The sequence below is a fragment of the Physeter macrocephalus genome, chromosome 15 (genome assembly GCF_002837175.3).
Source record: "Physeter macrocephalus isolate SW-GA chromosome 15, ASM283717v5, whole genome shotgun sequence".
NCBI lineage: Eukaryota > Metazoa > Chordata > Mammalia > Artiodactyla > Physeteridae > Physeter > Physeter macrocephalus.
The window spans coordinates 36440722-36459314 of record NC_041228.1 but is presented as its reverse complement, the minus strand read 5'-3'; the positions used below and the strand labels follow the sequence as shown (position 1 = coordinate 36459314).

The 18593-nt window shown below is 37.2% G+C and overlaps 1 protein-coding gene across 1 annotated transcript in view; it reads right to left on the bottom strand.

Annotated features, from left to right (window-relative positions):
• RGS22 (regulator of G protein signaling 22) overlaps positions 1–18593 on the bottom strand; it is a 174359-nt gene that overhangs the window by 8733 nt on the left and 147033 nt on the right. The window contains exon 24 of the mRNA XM_024115883.1: positions 12575–12673. Within this exon, the coding sequence (XP_023971651.1) occupies positions 12575–12673 (99 nt within the window). The remainder of the gene's footprint in view (positions 1–12574; positions 12674–18593) is intronic.

Genomic DNA, 18593 nt, shown 5'->3' with positions numbered 1-18593 from the left:
GCGGAGCGGCTGGGCCCGTGAGCCATGGCCGCTGAGCCTGCGCGTCCGGAGCCTGTGCTCCGCAACGGGAGAGGCCACAACAGAGGAAGGCCCGCATACCGCAAAAAAATAAAATAAAATAAAAAAAAAAAGGACAGACAGATCTCTAGGACAAATGGTAAAAGCAAACCTATATAGACAAAATCACACAAAGAAAGATTCACATACATAATCAAAAAAAGAGAAAAAGGAAAAAAATACATATATAAAAATAAAAAAGGAAGAGAGCAACCAAATCAATAAACATATCTACCAATGATAATAAGCTCTAAATACTAAAGTAAACATAAAACCAGACACAAATTAGATGCAGAAAGCAAACCCCAAGTCTACAGTTGCTCCCAAAGTCCACCGCCTCAATTTTGGTATGATTGGTTGTGTATTCAGGTATTCCACAGATGCAGGTACATCAAGTTGACTGTGGAGATTGAATCCACTGCTCCTGAGGCTGCTGGAAGAGATTTCCCTTTCTCTTCTTTGTTCGCACAGCTCCTGGGATTCAGTTTTGGATTTGGCCTCACCTCTGCGTGTAGGTCGCCTGAGGGCATCTATTCCCCACCCAGACAGGATGGGCTTAAAGGAGCGGCTGATTAGGGGGCGCTGGCTCATTCAGGCCGGGGGGCCGGTGGAGGGGTACGGAATGCAGAGCAAGCCTGTGGTGGCAGAGGGCAGCATGATGTTGCAACAGCCTGAGGCATGCCGTGTGCTCTCCCAGGGAAATTGTCCCTGGATCACGGGACCCTGGCTGTGGCGGGCTGCACAGGCTCCTGGGAGAGGTGGTATGGATAGTGACCTGTGCTTTCACACAGGCTTCTTGGTGGCTGCAGTAGCAGCCTTAGTGTTTCATGCCTGTCTCTCGTGTCTGTGCTGATAGCCGTGGCTCGTGCCTCTCTCTGGAGCTCGTTTAGGCAGTGCTCTGAATCCACTCTCCTCGCGCACGCCGAAACAATGGTCTCTTGCCCGAGGCAGTTCCAGACTTTTTCCTGGACTTCCTCCTGGCTAGCTGTGGTGCACTAGCCCCCTTCAGGCTGTGTCCACGCAGCCAACTGCAGTCCTCTCTCTGGGGTCTGACCTCTGAAGCCCGAGCTTCAGCTCCCAGCCCCCACCCACCCGGGTAAGTGAGCAGACAAGCCTCTCAGGCTGGTGAGTGCTGGTTGGCACCGACCCTCTGTGCGGGAATCTCTCCGCTTTGCCCTCTGCACCCCTGTTGCTGCACTCTCCTCATGGCTCTGAAGCTTTCCCTCCACCCACCCCGTCTCTGCCAGTGAAGGGGCTTCCTAGTGTGTGGAAACTTTTCCTCCTGCACAGCTCCCTCCCAGAGGAGCAGGGCCTGTCCCTATTCTTTTGCGTGTGTTTTTTCCTTTTCTCTTTTGCCCTACCCAGGTACCTGGGGAGTTCCTTGCCTTGTGGGAAGTCTGAGGTCTTCTGCCAGCGTTCAGTAGGTGTTCTGTAGGAGTTGTTCCACATGTAGATGTATTTTTGATGTATTTGTGGCAAGGAAGGTGATCTCCACGTCTTACTCCTCTGCCATCTTGAAGGTCCCTCATTGTGATTTACATTTGCATTTTCCAATGGTTAGTGATGTTGAGCATCTTTTCATGTGCCTGTTGGCCACCATATGTGTTCTTTGAAAAAATGTCTATTCAGGACCTCTGTCCCATTTTTTACTTGGGTTATTTGCTTTTACAATATAGAGTTGTATGCATTCTTTGTATAGTTTGGATATTAACCCTTTGGATAAATTGTTTGCACATATCTTCTCCAATTCAGTAGGTGACCTTTTTGTTTTGTTGACAGTTTCCTTCACTGTGGATAAGCTTTTTAGTTTGATGTAGTGCCATTTGTTTATTTTTGCTTTTGTTTCCTTTGCCTAAGGAGACATGTCGAAAAATTTTACTAAGACAGTGGCTATAGCTAGGGTAGAGCATTTGACTGCAAAAATTTTACTAAGACAGATGTCAAAGAATGTACTGCCTATGTTTTCTTCTAGAAGTTTTATGGTTTCAGGTCTTATATTTAAGCCTTTAATCCATTTTGATATTATTTATGTATATGGTGTGAGAAAGCGGTCCAGTTTGATTCTTTTGCATGTAGCTGTTCAGTTTTTCCAACACCATTTAAAAAAAAATACTTATTGATTGATTGATTTAGGCTGCACTGGGTCTTAGTTGCAGCATGAAAACTTTTAGTTGTGGCATGTGAACTCTTAGTTGCGGCATGCATGAGGGATCTAGTTCCCCAACGAGGGATTGAATGCGGGCACCCTGCATTGGGAGCACAGAGTCTTACCCACTGTACCACCAGGGAAGTCCCAACACGATTTACTGAGGAGGCTGTCTTTTCCACATTACATATGCTTGCCTCCTTTGTTATAGATTAATTGCCCATATCAGTGTGGAATCATTTCTGGGCTCTTTATTTGGTTCCATTGATATATGTGTCTGATTTTGTGCCAGTACCATACTGTTTTGAAAACTGTAGCTTTGTAGTATATTTTGAAATGAGGGATGTGTGATATCTCCTGTTTTTGTTCTTTCTTAAAAGTGTTTTGGCTATTCGAGGTCTTCTGTGTTTCTCACAAATTTCAGAGTTATTTCTTCTATTTCTTGATAAGCATTACACTGAATCTGTAGATTGCCTGGGTATGTGGTCATTTTAACAATATTAATTCTTTCAATCCATGAGCACAGTATATCTTTCCATCTGTTTGTGTCATCTTCAATTACTTTCATAGGTACCTTGTAGTTTTCTGAGTACAGATATTTTATCTCCTTTGTTAGATTTATTCCGAGATATTTTATTCTTTTGAATGTGACTGTGAATAGGATTGTTTTCATTTCTCTTTCTGGTAGTTTGTTGTTATTGTGCAGAAATGCAACAGATTTCTGTATGTTAATTTTGTATCCTGCAACTTTACTGAATTCACTGACGAGTTCTAGTAGTTATTTGGTAGTGTTCATAGGATTTTCTATATATAGTATCATGCCATCTATAAACAGTGACAGTTTTACTTCTTCCTTCCCAATTTGGATTCTATTTTTCTTTTTCTTGCCTAATTGCTGTGGCTAGGACTTCCAATACTATCTTGAATAAAAGTGACCAGGGTGGGTATACTTGTCTTTGTCCTGATCTCACAGGAAATGCTTTTAGCTTTCCATCACTGAGTATAATGTTAGCTGTGCACCTGTTATATACAGCCTTATTATGTTGGGGTATGTTCCTTTATACCCACTTTGTTGAGTATTTTTATTATAAATGTGAATTTTGTTGAAAGCTTTTTCTTCATTTATTGAGATGATTATATGATTTTTATTCTTCAGTTTGTTAATGTGGTGTATCACATTAATTGATTTGCAAATACTGAACCATCCTTGTATCAGTGGGATAAATGCCACATGATCATGGTGTAAGATCCTTTTAATGTATTGTTGAATTTGGTTTCCTAATATTTTGTTGAGGATTTTCACAGCTATGCCCATCAGTAATATTGGCCTGTAATTTTTTCATGTGTGATATCTTTGCCCAGTTTTGGTATCAGGGTGATGCTGGCCTCATAGATTGAGTAGGGAAGCATTCCTTCCTCTGCAATTTTTTGAAATAGTTTGAGAAGGGTAAGTGTTAACTGTTCTCTAAATGTTTGATAGAATTTAAATGTGAAACCATCTGGTCCTGGAACTTTTTGATTACTGAATCAACTTCTTTACTGTTAATTGGCCTGTTCATATTTCCTATTTATGTCCAATTCAGTCTTGAGAGATTGTACATTTCTAGGAATTTGTCCATTTCATCTGGGTTGTCCATTTTAATGACATATAATTGTTTGTAGTAATCTCATATACTCCTTTGTATTTCTATGGTGCCAAGGTAACTTCTCTTTTTTCATTTCTGATTTTATTGATTCGAACCCTTTCTCATTTTTTCTTGGTAAGCCTTGCTAAAGGTTTATCACTTTTATTTATCTTTTCAAAAACCAGCACTTGGTTTCATTGATCTTTTATTTACTTTTTTTGGTCTCTATCTTATTTATCTCCTCTCTGATCTTTATTATTTCCTTCCTTCTGTGACTTTGGGCTTCATTTGTTCTTCTTTATCTAATTCTGTTAGATGGTAGGTTAGGTTTTTTATTCGAGATTTTTCTTCTTTCTTGAGGAAGGCCTATATGGCTATAAACTTCCCTCTTAGAACTGCTTTTGCTGCATCCCATATAGTTTTAAAACTACATGTATAGTTTAAACTATATGTATAGTTTAAAACTATATGTATAGCTGACTTACAATGTTGTGTTAATTTCTGCTGTACAGCAAAGTGATTCAGTTATATATATATTATATATATACACACATACATACAATCTTTTAAATATTATTTTCCATTATGGCTTATTACAAGATATTGAACATAGCTCCCTGTGCTATACAGTAGGACCTTATTGCTTATCCATTCTATATATACTAGTTTGCATTTGCTAGCCCCAAACTCCCACTCCATTCCTCCCCCACCCCCCCCTTCCTTGGCAACCACAAGTCTGTTCTCTATGTCTGTGAGTCTGTTTCTCTTTTGTAGATAAGTTCATTTGTGTCATATTTTAGATTCCACATATAAGTGATATCATATGGTATTTGTCTTTCTTCTTCTGACTTACTTCACTTAGCATGATAATCTCTAGGTCTATCCATGTTGCTGCAAATAGCATTATTTCCTTCTTTTTTTATGGCTGAGTAGTATTACATTGTATATATGTACCACATCTTCTTTACTCATCTGTTGATGGACATTAGGTTGTTTCCAGGTCTTGGCTATTGTAAATAGTACTGTTATGAACATAGAGGTGCATGTATCTTTTTGAATTATTGTCTGCATATATGCCCAGAAGTGGGATTGCTGGATCACATGGCAACTCTATTTTTAGTTTTTTGAGGAAACTCCATACTGTTTTCCATAGTGGTTGCACTAATTTACATTCCCACCAACAGTGTAGGAGGGTTCCCTTTTCTCCACACCCTCTCCAGCATTTGTTATTTGTAGATTTTTTAAAATGACGGCCATTCTGACTGGTGCGAGGTGGTATCTCATTGCAGTTTTGATTTGCATTTCTCTAATAATTAGAGATGTTGAGCATCTTTTCATGTGCCTGTTGGCCATCTGTATGTCTTCTTTGGAGAAATATCTGTTTAGGTTTTCTGCCCATTTTTCAATTGGGTTGTTTGTTTTTTTGTTGTTGAGTTGTATGAGCTGTTGTATGTTCTGTTTCTATATTTTAGAAGTTAAACCCTTGTTGGTTGCATCACTTGCAAATATTTTCTCCCATTCCATAGGTTGTCTTTTCCTTTTGTTTGTGGTTTCCTTTGCCATACAAAAGCTTGTCAGTTTGATTCACTCCAATTTATTCTTGCTTTTATTTCTATTGTCTTGGGAGACTGACCTAAGAAAACATTGCTATGATTTATGTCAGAGAATGTTTTGCCTATGATGTCTTCTAGGAGTTTTATGGTGTCTTATGTTGTCTTCTATTAATGTTATGGTGTCTTATGTTTAAGTCTTTAAGCCATTTTGAGTTTATTTTTGTGTATGGTGTGAGGGTGTGTTCTAACTTCATTGGTTCACATGTGACTGTCCAACTTTCCCAACAGCACCTGAAGAGACTTTTTCCCATTGTATATTCTTGCCTCCTTTGTCAAAGATTAATTGACCATAGGTGTGTGGGTTTATTTCTGGGCTCTCTATTCTGTTCCATTGATCCATATGTCTGTTTTTGTGCCAATACCACACTGTTTTGATTACTGTGTCTTTGCATCCCATACAGTTTTGAGTGTTGCATTTCCATTTTCATTTATCTGAAGGTATTTTCTAGTTTCCTCTTTGATTTCTTCATTGACCCCCTGGTTTTTTAGTAGACTGTTGTTTAGTCTCCACGTGTTCATTCTTTTCCCACTTTTCTTTCTTTTGATTTCTCATTTCATAACATTTGTTGGAGAAAATGCTTGATATAATTTCTATCCTCTTAAATATGTTGAGACTTGTTTTGTGGCCTAACGTGATCTATCCTTGAGAATGTTCCATGTGCACTCAAAAAGAATGTGTATTCTGCTGTTTTAGGATGTAATGTCCTGTAGATATCTATTAAGTCCAACTGGTCTATGTGTAATTTAAGACCATTTATGCCATATTGATTTTCTTTCTGGATGATTCATCCATTGATGTAAGTGGACTACTCCTACTATTATTATATTATTGTCAATTTCTCCCTTTAGGTCTGTTAATATTTGCTTTATATATTTAGGTGCTCCTGTATTGGGTGCATATATGTTAACGAGTAAACTATTCTCTTCTTGTATTGATCCTTTTATCATTATATAATGCTCTTCTTTTTCTTTTGTTATAGTCTTTATTTTAAAGTTTATTTTGTCTGAGTATTGCTACTGGAAGTTTGTCATTTCCATTTGCATGAAATTTCTTTTTCCATACCCTCACTTTCAATCTGTGTGTCTTTAGCTCTGATATGAATCTCCTGTAAGCAACATGTAGCTGGATTTTTTTAAAAATTCAATCAGCCACCCTATGACTTTTCATTGGAGTATCTAGTCCATTGACATTTAAAGTGATTATTGATAAGTATGTACTTATTTTGTTACTTGTTTTCTGATTGTTTCTGTAGTTCTTTTCATTTCTTCTTCTTTTAGTTTATTCCCTTGTGGTTTGATGATTTTCTTTAGTGGTATGCTTGTGTTCCTTTCTCTCCAATTTCTGTGTATCAATTGTGGGTTTTTGATTTTTGTGGTTTTAATGGGGTTCATATATGTTGATGTAAAACTATATTTGTTTTAAACTGATAGTCATTTAAATTCAAACATATTCTAAAATCTCTACATTTTTTACTCCCCTCCCCCACGTTTTGTTTTTGATTTCATATTTAACATCTTCATGATTATCCCATTTATTTATAGTTGATTTTACAAGTTTTGTCTTTTAATCTTCATACTAGCTTATTTGGGTGGTTGATCCACAGCCATTACTATATATTTGACTTTATTAGTGGGATTTTTCCTTTTCTATAAACTCCTCTTGTTGTAGCCTTTTATTTCCTCTTAGAGAAGACCCTTAAACACTCCTTTTAGGGTCAGTTTCGTATTGAGAAACTCTTTCAGTTTTTGTTTGTTTGATAAGTTCTTTATCTCTCCTTCAGTTCTGAATGATAAACTTTCTGGGCAGATTATCCCAGGTTGTAGGTGCTTCCCTTTCAGCACTTTAAATATATCATGTCATTCCCTTTTGGCCAGCAAACTTTCTGCAGAAAAATTAGCTGATTGCCTTATGGGGTTGTATGTGACTTTTTTTTCTCTTGCTGCCTTTAAAATTTTCTCCTTATCGTTAACTTTTGCCAATTAATTATGATATCTTGGTGTGGGTCTCTTTGGGTTCATCTTGCTTGGGACTCTGTATTTCCTATATCTGTATATCTATTTCATTCTTCAGGTTTGGGAAATTTTCAGCCATAATTTCATGAAATACATTTTCAATCCCTTTCTCTCTTCTCGTTTTGGGACCCATATAATGTGAATGTTAGTACGCTTGATGTTGTCTTAGAGTTCCCTTAAACTGTCCCCATTTAAAAATTTTGGTTTTCTTTTTCTTGTTCTTATTGGGTGATTTTCATTTTTCTCTCTTCCAGGTCACTTATGCATTCTTTTGTATCACATAGTCTCCTGTTAATCACTTCTAGTGCATTTTTCATTTTAGGTATTGTATTCCTCAGCTCTGACTGGTTCTTTTTTACATTTTCTAGTCCCTTGTTAAAATGTTCACTGTGTTTTCCATTATTTTCACAAGTTCAGTGAACATTCTTATTACTAATGCTATAAACTCTCTATGTGGTAAATTATTTATGTTTCATTTTTTTCAGTGTTTTTTCTTGTTCTTTCATTTGAGAAAAATTCCTCTGTCTTCTCATTTTAACTTTTTATATCTCTATGAAATTAGGTGAAACAGTTTACCTATCCTGGTCTTGAAGAGGTGTCCTTTTATGAGAGTGTCCCTATACAGTCATCATGTGCCCAGTGGTTTGGTGGGAGAGCTGGATATGAAGTGAGCACAGGTCACATCTTCCCCCAGGTTGCTGTGGCAGCTATCACCTTAGTGGACTGAAGCCAGCACCAGGTATAAGCAAGGGCCTCTCCTATGCTCAGTGTCCATCACCACCCTATCAGGGGTGGGGGTGGGTCCAAAGTTGCTGGAGCAGAAGCACTGAGGATCAGGTCTGAGCTGGTTCCTTTCCCTCTAGGTATGCACTCTCCTCCCTCCTGAAAATGGCACCTTCATCTTAGAGGGAAAGAGCACCAAACAAAGAGGGGCCAGAGCAGGTTCCTGGTGCAGGCTGGGGCATGCGCTGGGATGGCCATGTGAAACTGGCCAGAGCCCTGGGTAGTTTCAATCTGCTTCCTCCACCTTGTTTTGTGAGTAAGCAAGCATGAGTGGAGTCTAGGTTTCTTACAGCCCTCCAGTAAGTCCTGCTGGTTTTCAAACCAGCTAAGGGGACTTGTCTTCCTGATGTTGGGTCTCAGAGCTAGGGTTCCCAATATGTACTTTGAACCCCTTACTCCCCAGGGAGGATCTCTGAGCGCATGATATCCCCCTCCTCTTCTGTGTCTCCTTCTAGGCGTGCAGGTCCTGACCTGATTGCTTCCCCTCACTTCCTACCTGACTCTGTAGATCTTTCCTTACAGCCTTGGTTGTAAAACTGTCTTTCTGCAAATCTAGTTTGTTCTCACAAGTAGATGTATTTTTGATGTGTTCGTGGGGGACCTGAGTTCAGCATCCTCCTATTCTGCCATCTTGATCTCCCAATCAAAAGTAATTTTTTAAAATAATTAATTAATTAATTTTTGGCTGTGTTGGGTCTTCGTTTCTGTGTGAGGGCTTTCTCTAGTTGCGGCGGTGTGCGGGCCTCTCACTGTCGCGGCCTCTCATTGCGGGGCACAGGCTTCAGACACACAGGCTCAGTAGTTGTGGCTCACGGGCCTAGTTGCTCCGCAGCATGTGGGATCTTCCCAGACCAGGGCTCGAACCTGTGTCCCCTGCATTGGCAGGCAGATTCTCGACCACTGCGCCACCAGGGAAGCCCTCAAAAGTAATTTTTGATTGGTATGTTTTTATTGCCATTTTATTATTTGTTTTGGGGTTGTTTTGTAGTTTTCTTTCCTTTCTTCTTCTTTGTTCTCTTCCCTTTTTATTTGATGACTACCTTAATGTTATGTTTGTATTCCTTTTTCTCTTTTGAGTGTGTACCTGTTATAGATTTTTGATTTGTGGTTACCATGAAGTTTATATATAGCAATCTCTCTCTACATATGGTTATCTTATGTTGCTGATCACTTAAGATCAAATGCATTTTAACAACCCTGCATTTTTTACTGCTCCCCCCAAATTTACTAGTTATGACTCCATACTTTACATCATTTTGTTTTTTGTATCCCTTAACTACATATTGTAGATATAGATGATTTTATGAATTTTATTTTTTAACTTTCCTACTAGCTTTATAAGTGGTTAATCTACTACCTTTACTATATATTTGCCTTTAACAATGGTATTTTTCCTTTTGTAATTTTCACATTTCTAGTTGTGGCCTTTTCTTTTCCACGTAGAGGAGTCCCTTTAACATTTCTTGTAAGGTTGGTTTCGTGGTGCTAAACTCAAAATTTTAACTTTTGCTCTTCTGTAAAACTTTTGATATCTCCTTCAAATCTGAATGAAAGCCTTGCTGGGTAGGTTGTAGGTTTTCCCTTTCATCACTTTAAATATATCATGCCATTCCCATCTGGCCGGTAGAGTTTCTGCTGAAAAGTCAGCTGATAGCCTAATGGGAGTTCACTTGTACATAACTTGTTGCTTTTTCCTTGATGCTTTTAATAGTCTCTTTTTATGTTTAATTTTTGCCATTTTATTTTATTTTATTTTATTTAGGTAAGAAGTGGGTTTATTTAGAGAGAAACACACTCCACAGACAGAATGTGGGCCATCTCAGAAGGTGAGAGCAGCCTTGGGAGAAACACATTCCACAGACAGAGTGCAAGCCATCTCAGAAGGTGGGAAAGGCCTAATTTTTGCCATTTTAAATAGAACATGTCTTGTTACAGTCCTCTTTGGTTTGATCCTGTTTGGGACTCTGTGCTTCCCAGACCTGGATGTCTGTTTCCTTTCCCAGGTTAGGGAAATTTTCAACTATTATGTGTTCAAATAAGTTCTCCACCCCCTTCTCTCTTTCTTCTCTTTCTGGGACCTCTATAATGTGAATGTTAGTGTGGTTGATGTTGTCCCAGAATTTTCTTAAACTGTCCTCATTAAAACATTTTTTTTCTTTTTTCTGTGCCACTTCAGTGATTTCCACTATTCTTTCCACTGATCTGTTCCTCTGTATCATTTTGTTGATTTCTTCTACAGTATTTTTAATTTCAATTATTGCATTTTTCAGCTCTGTTTGGTTCATCTTATATTTTCTAACTTTGTTAAAAACTTCTAACTCTGTTCATCCATTCTTCTCCCAAGTTCTTTGAGCATCTTCATGACCATTATCTTAAACTCTTTATTGAGTAGATTGCTTATGTCCACTTAGTTCTTCTTCTGGAGTTTTATCTTATTCCTCTGTTTGGAACATATTTCTTTGTCACCTCATTTTGCCTATTCACTGTTTTATTTCTATGCATTTTGTAGGTTGGTTATGTTTCCTGATATTAGAGAAGTGGTCTTATGTAGGAAACATACTATGGGGCCAGAAGTGCACTCCTGTCTGGTCACCAGACCTATATGATTTAGGGATGCTCTCTCTGTGGACTGCCTGGGTCCTTCTGTTGTGGCAGGCTGACTGCTACAAGTGTGCTGGTAGGCGTGGCTGGCCTTGTCTGGTTGGTTGCCAGGACCTGCCTTGTGTAGGGGCTGTCAGTCACTGGTAGGGGGGCTAGGTCCTGGCACAGCTGGCTGCAAGGTCAGGGAAGTCCTGGTCTTGGTCCACCGGTTGGCAGGACTGGGTCATGAGACTGGTTTTGGAGCTAATGTAGGCTTGCTGATTGGTGGGGCTATGGCCCAGGGCATCCCAGGATGGTGCTAGTCTACCAGTTGGTGGGTTAGGTCTTACAGCTGGCTGTTGGGCTGCTGTGGTCTTGGGGCTGTCTAGGCCCTTGATGTAAAGTTTTAAACTCCCTGGCTCTAGGTTGGTGGGGCAGGGATGTGAGTGTTTTGGTGTACTATTTCTCAGTGAATCAATATTGAAAAAGTTTTATAGATTTCTTGACAGCTATTCAGTCACATTTATACATTCAATTAGCCTGAATTTAGGTGCTTAGGAAAGATCCGAGTTTTTTCTGGGGGGAGGGGTAGTCATGCTTTTGGATCAATTACCATTCTTCAGTGTGCAAAATCTACCTGAAACAGATGCATATACAGAGCAGCCACACTTGCAAAATCATAGTGTATTATTATTTTACCAATTACTAGAGTAATTCAACATGTGTACCTTAATAGCAATAAGAACAAGAATAATTTATATTTATAAAATGCTTTTTGTTTCCAAAAGCTTTTTAGTTTCTTACAAAAATCTTGAGATATATGACAGGATATCACCATCATCATCATCATCATCATTCCTTTCTCTCTTTAACAGATAAGGAAACAGGCTCAAAGGAGAAGTGATTTTTTTTTTAGGCTTCAAAGTAATACTGACTTGTAAGTGACAGAGTAAAAATTAGAAGCCTAGTATCTCTAATTCCACATCTCCTCCCTTTATTTTTACAATGTTTCTAAAACTTAATGCTAGTCATTTGCTAATAAATGTACTTCCAAATGACATTATTAGGTATCACACACTTTTAGACATGTCTTTTTCAATATACGGTTCCACAAAATTGGACATTTCTTTTCTCCTAATAATAGCTTTGTAGTCTATTGGTTATCTTAGCTGGGTAGCTGAACACATTTGATATTCTCAAGTATCAAAAAGATTGTTTCTTAAGCTAGGATTATCATATGATACATGATACAAACAATTTCAATACCAGTCTTTAAAAATGGACATAAATTAAACTTATGAAATTTCTGGGACATGATATTTATATTATAAATGTAAACATAAAAACTCTACATGTATTAGTTGATGATGTATTAGTCAATTTTATGAGCACTTCAAAGATTTAAAAAACTGAAACTAGCATTGGACATTCTTTCTTTTCTTGATCCAAGATATCAACCTATACATATTCTCTTATTCTATATCGTTATCTCTTTTCCAATAAGATAGTTATTTCAACTTCTGCCACTAAAATCTTCTTCATATGTATCAAGAAATCATTTCCCCTGATTATGCTGTCCAGGATCAGCTGAAATTTTAATGTTCTCTGAAGGCTCAAGGAAATTCTCTTCCAAATCTCTCTTAGTGGTATAATTTTAGCCTCATTTTCAAACAAACACTTTACTACTACAAAATGACTCAGTTATTGCATTCTGCTATCCAATGCTCTACAGAAGAAGTGATATCTTTCCTGCTTACCTGTCGGCCGTATGCTTGCAGGCCTAAACCTGGGTCACTGATTAAAGTAGTTGTTTTGATAGCAGATCCTGAAGTACTTGGATATTGTTTGATTCCATCCTGTAATTATATTAAATTATTCCAAAAAAGGGGTAACACTATATTAACATAAACTTACAGTTCAGAAGTCATAACATCATATGAAAAAATATTTTGTGGTAAGCACCACACCACAAGGTTTCATCAAGTCAATATCATGAATATGACATATTCTGTTATGATCTTTAATTTCTTTCATACTAATATAAAAATATTTAAAAATAAATGAAATTATCAAGTAGAATGTAATAATCACCTCCAAATTCTAGCTTCCAAGAAAAACCACTACAAACGTTTTCATGAACATCAATCCAAACTTCTCACTAGACAAATGCTTAGATATAATCTACAACGTGAATACTGATATTTTATTACCTAAATTTCATATAAATGGAATCACACTATACAAGCTCTTTTAAAATCTGCTTTTTCATGAAAAATATCATGAAAACATTTCTCTGTGAAAAAATAAAGAACAGGAATATAAGGGCAGGGTCTTTGTATCATTCACCAAGTATGCCTACTGCAGAACATAGAGTATATACTTAAATATTTGCTGGATGACGGAATGCATAAATTACATCATCATTTTCACTGGATGGTCTTTAAAAAAATTTATTTATTTAATTTTATTTACTTTTGGCTGTGTTGGGTCTTCATTGCTGCACACGGGCTTTCTCTAGTTGCAGCGAGTGGGGGTTACTCTTCCTTGCTGTGTGCGGGCTTCTCATTGCGGTGGCTTCTCTTGTTGCCGAGCACGGGCTCTAGGCACGCGAGCTTCAGTAGTTGTGGCTCTCGGGCTCTAGAGTGCAGGCTCAGTAGTTGTGGCACATGGGCTTAGTTGCTCCGCGGCATGTGGGATCTTCCTGGACCAGGGCTTGAACCCGTGTCCCCTGCATTGGCAGGCGGATTCTTAAGCACTGTGCCATCAGAGAAGCCCTGAATGATCTTATACACTCAAATATTTGTTGAATGATTAAAGAATAAACTACATTATCAGTTCAACAGGTGAATAATATTCTAGTAAAGGAATGTACCATACATGATTTAACCAATACCTGCTACTAGAAATTTAAGTCATTTAAAATTTTTACTATTATAAACAATGTTGTATACAAACATCTTCCTGCACTTTAAAAATTCTCTCCTTTAGAATAAATGTCCAGAAGTCTATCTGCCGGATTAAAAAGAATGAACATTTTAAACAATAAAAGTTGTCAAACTGCCCTTCAGAAACAAAGCACCATTTTACACTTTCTCCAATAATGCATGAATTTGCAGGCCTCTTCCTCATACCTTCAACCAACACTGGATATTTCCTTCTTTGCCAGTCTACATGTCTTTGGTTACTAGTGAGGTTGAACACCTTTTAATGATTTTAATCATTTGTATTCCTTTGAGAAGTGCCTGTTGATGCCCTTTGCCCTATTTTTTTAAGAGTATTTATGATTTATTTTTATAACATATCATACATTTTACGTTTTCCCAATTTGTCTTTTAACCTTGTTTTTTGCCATTTAAAATTTAAAACTTTTTACTGATCCTTTGTTAATGAATTTGCCACTGTTCATTTTAAGTACTTGATATTAAACTACATGAAAGTTTTCCATGAGATTGTTTCTCCTGTCATAACTTTCTTCAGATTACCTAGTTTCATTTGATTCCTTTATAAGAATGAGAGATATAATTGATATTAGTATTTTTATTATAAAGAGGCCAATTACTGCTACAATATTAAAGACAATAACTAACATTTACTTTATGACATGTATTATTCTTCACATACTACATTTAATTCTACCCTGTGATGTAAGTTCTATTACTATTTCCATTTTCCCAAAAAATGAGGTTTTGGGAAGTGAAGTGGTTTCCCTGAGATATTAGAACTGATCAATGATAAGGCTAGGATTCAAAACCAGGCAGTCTGACTCTAGAAACTGCACTCCTAACCACTATACTATATTGTCTCAGATCAAATGATACCTTCCACAATTCCACAATTGTATAGTGGAATACCTTACATGTTCTTTTATTCATATCATTTCAATGAATTCCTCTCAAATCATATGAGATTAATATCACCATTAGTTGATAGATGAATTTGAGGTTAAGAGGGTTATGAGTCATGCCCATGGTTACCTAGGGAAATCCAATATTTTTCATAGTAAGTGATTTTTTTCAGAGGATACATTTTTACGTTACAAAAAAAAATTATGAGTTTCCCATATTCACTTTTTCCAACATTTCCTCATACGTCTTCATTGACAATAAAATCCTGGAACAAATGTCGACTCTACTGGTCTTCCTTAGCTTACACTTTCCGTGTTAAAATAAATTCATGTGCGAAATTTGTAGTTACTAATAAGTGATGGCAATATGTCTATTGTGTAAAATAAGAATATTCAGAAGTAGAATTCCTATATTTTGTTTAGGATTATTCACCCTACAAAACGAATGTCAATATTTGTACCTAACCCTGTTACCAGTTACCAGTTGACAGATATGGACAGATAAGAAGGTCACTTAAGGACATTTGCATTTCCATAACTGAAATATAATATGGACGATATAAACATACATCCTGGATTTTCTGGAGAAGCAGCAATTTCAGATTTTCTCTACCCTCATCACACTGTATATTTCAACTTTTGTTTCAGACAATATGTTTACCATATATCTAAGCAAACTGAAAATACTTGGGATGACACTTAGCTGTGAAGTTCTTCCTAAGTGTTTAGGACACAGTAAGAGATCTTTATATCCTCCTTATTTCTATATTCTTTATTCAAGAAGTATATATTTAGAACCATTTGTTAAAATCCTACTATTTAAGACTAACTCAAATTTACCTTTTCTTTGAGATCCTTTACCTTTCCCCCACAAATAATTAATTCCTCATTTTCTGGGATTTCAGTTTTTGTTTATATTCTTTTCAGTTAAGTGTATGTGTGTATCTATCTATCCTTACACTATATGTACATTATATTCATATCCCTAGCATATGCAGTAGGGATCAATATGAATAGATGATCAATAAAACTCTATGTAGTAGATGATCAGTAAAAGTCTGGTGAAAGAAGCAGGAAAAGGATTAGGAGGGGAAGCTCTTTTGAGAGACTATTTAGGCCACATTAGTAGAAAATGCAGCAGACTCACGTGAGACTCATCTGATTGGTGAAGTTATTCATGTGCCACAGGTGGAATCAGAAAAGAGCTCCAAGCATACATGCTAGACAACATTCTATTTTTTCTCCCTACATCAACCCTTCAAATATATTTCCTTCCTGAGTCCACCTACTTAGGATCACATTCATGCAGCTCAGACGTGGACTTGCCTCAAGGGACTGGGGAAGGTAAATGAGAGGATTTTTATTTAGTGAACTCTGTTTTTTGTCAGATTACATAGATTGGGCCAGATGCATAGTTGGTTTGAGGGGGAAATCAGCTCTGTATTATTTGATCTATCATTTATCACCTAAACCACTGGAAGGGAAATAATTGCAGAAATTGTTAAAATAAATAATCCAAAAATAATTATATTTAACTTTAATAACATTTCATTTCCATACATGGGATATATATGTGTATATATTTGTTCCATGGTTAAAGAACTCACAATACATCAACAAAAATATGTGAAGCCACATTGTGATGAACTGATTCAGTAGAAGCAAGATTTTGCAGACACCTCTTCCTATTTACTTGCTCTTATGTCTTCCCTGATTCTCATTCCCTGAGGGTATTGGAAATACCTTCAAAATCCAGATGACAGAATACATCAACCAAAAATAAGCTTCTGAAAATGTGATAATTTTTTGTAGCATCATTCATATAAAAGTTATTATATGTTAAATACTTACAAAAACATTTATAACACTCACATAAGATACGAATAACAACAATACCACCCAAAGCTTAAGAAATGCAATATCACCAGTACCTCTGTTCCCCTTTGTGTCACTCTCTAATGCCATCATCTAACTCCACCCAACCCATGAAGGTAACCACTATACTGAATTTTGTATGTTTATCATTCCTTTTTCTAATTTATAGTTTCCCACATTTGTATTGATTAGTTTTATACGAATTTTACCTTTATATAAGCAGAATTGACTGGTTCTATTCATTTGCAACTTTTCCACTCAACATTATACTCCTGCTATACATCTATGTTTATTATTGTGGTTATTTTGTTTGTTTTCCATCACAGCACAGTATTCTACTACATGAATTTGTTTTTCCAATCTCCTGTTATTAGACATTTGAATAGCTTCTGATTTTTTGCTATAGAAAGCATGGGTGCTATAAACCATGTGCAAGTCTCCTGGTATTTGTGTCCATGAATTATTCTAGGATATATCTCCTGATATTTGTGCCCATGAATTATTCAAGTAGATTTGATAAGTTAAAGGCTAAGTGTATCTTTTAATTCACTGGACAAAGTCAAATTGTTTTCTAAAGTAACTATCAATGTACACTCTCATCCACAGTGTATAAGAGTTCTGACTGTTCCCTATTATTGGTGGTTGAGGAAAATATAAGACATTTCAAAACGAGCAGAAAATGGCAGGTGATATGCATATAAAACCATTACAAGAATAAAACAGAAAATGAGAACTCCAATATTTTAGCTGATGACACTACTCTCCAAGAAATCTAATCATGAATCAGAGGAAAACTCTAACATAAGAGCCCAAAGTGGATAAAATATCCCTACACAAACATTTTCATATATGAAATACTCCAAATCATAAATGCAGAAACTCAACACCGAATAGCCAAAGCAATCTTTTTTTTAATTTATTTTTAATATATTTATTCTTTTTGGCTGAGTTGGGTTTTCGTTGCTGTGCGTAGGCTATCTCTAGTTGCAGCGAGCGGTGGCTACTATTCGTTGCGGTGCATGGGCTTCTCATTGCAGTGGCTTCTCTTGTTGCCGAGCATGGGCTCTAGGGGTTTGGGCTTTCAGTAGTTGTGGCTCGTGGGCTTCAGTAGTTGTGGCTCGTGGGCTCTAGAGTGCAGGCTCAGAAGTTGTGGCACACAGGTTTAGTTGCTCCACGGCATGTGGGATCTTCCCGGACCAGAGCTCAAACCCGTGTCCCCTGCACTGGCAGGCGGATTCTTAACCACTGCATCACCAGGGGGGCCCCCAGGGCAATGTTGAGAAAGAAAAATGGAGCTGGAGGAATCAGGCTCCCTGACTTCAGGCTATACTACAAAGCTACAGTAATCAAGACAGTATGGTATTGGCACAAAAACAGAAATACAGATAAACGAACAGGATAGAAAGCCCAGAGATAAACCCACGCATATATGGTCACCTTATCTTCGATAAAGGAGGCAAGAATATACAATGGAGAAAAGACAGCCTCTTCAATAAGTGGTGCTGGGAAAACTGGACAGATTCATGTGAAAGAATGAAATTAGAACACTCTCTAGCACCGCACACACAAAAAAACTCAAAGTGGATGAAAGATCTAAATGTAAGGCCAGACACTAAAAAACTCTTAAAGGAAAACATAGGTAGAACACTCTCAAGCAGCTCATGCAGCTCAGTATCAAAAAAACCAAACAACCCAATCCAAAAATGTACAGAAGACCTAAAAGACATTTCTCCGAAGAAGATAATACAGATTGCCAACAAACACATGAAAGGATGTTCAACATCACTAATCATTAGAGAAATGCAAATCAAAACTACAATGAGGTATCACCTCACACCAGTCAGAATGGCCATCATCAAAAAATCTAGAAACAATAAATGCTGGAGAGGGTGTGGAGAAAAGGGAACCCTCTTGCACTGTTGGTGGGAATGTAAATTGATACAGCCACTATGGAGAACAGTATGGAGGTTCCTTAAAAAACTACAAATAGAACTACCATACGACCCCGCAATCCCACTACTGGGCATATACCCAGAGAAAACCATAATTCAAAAAGA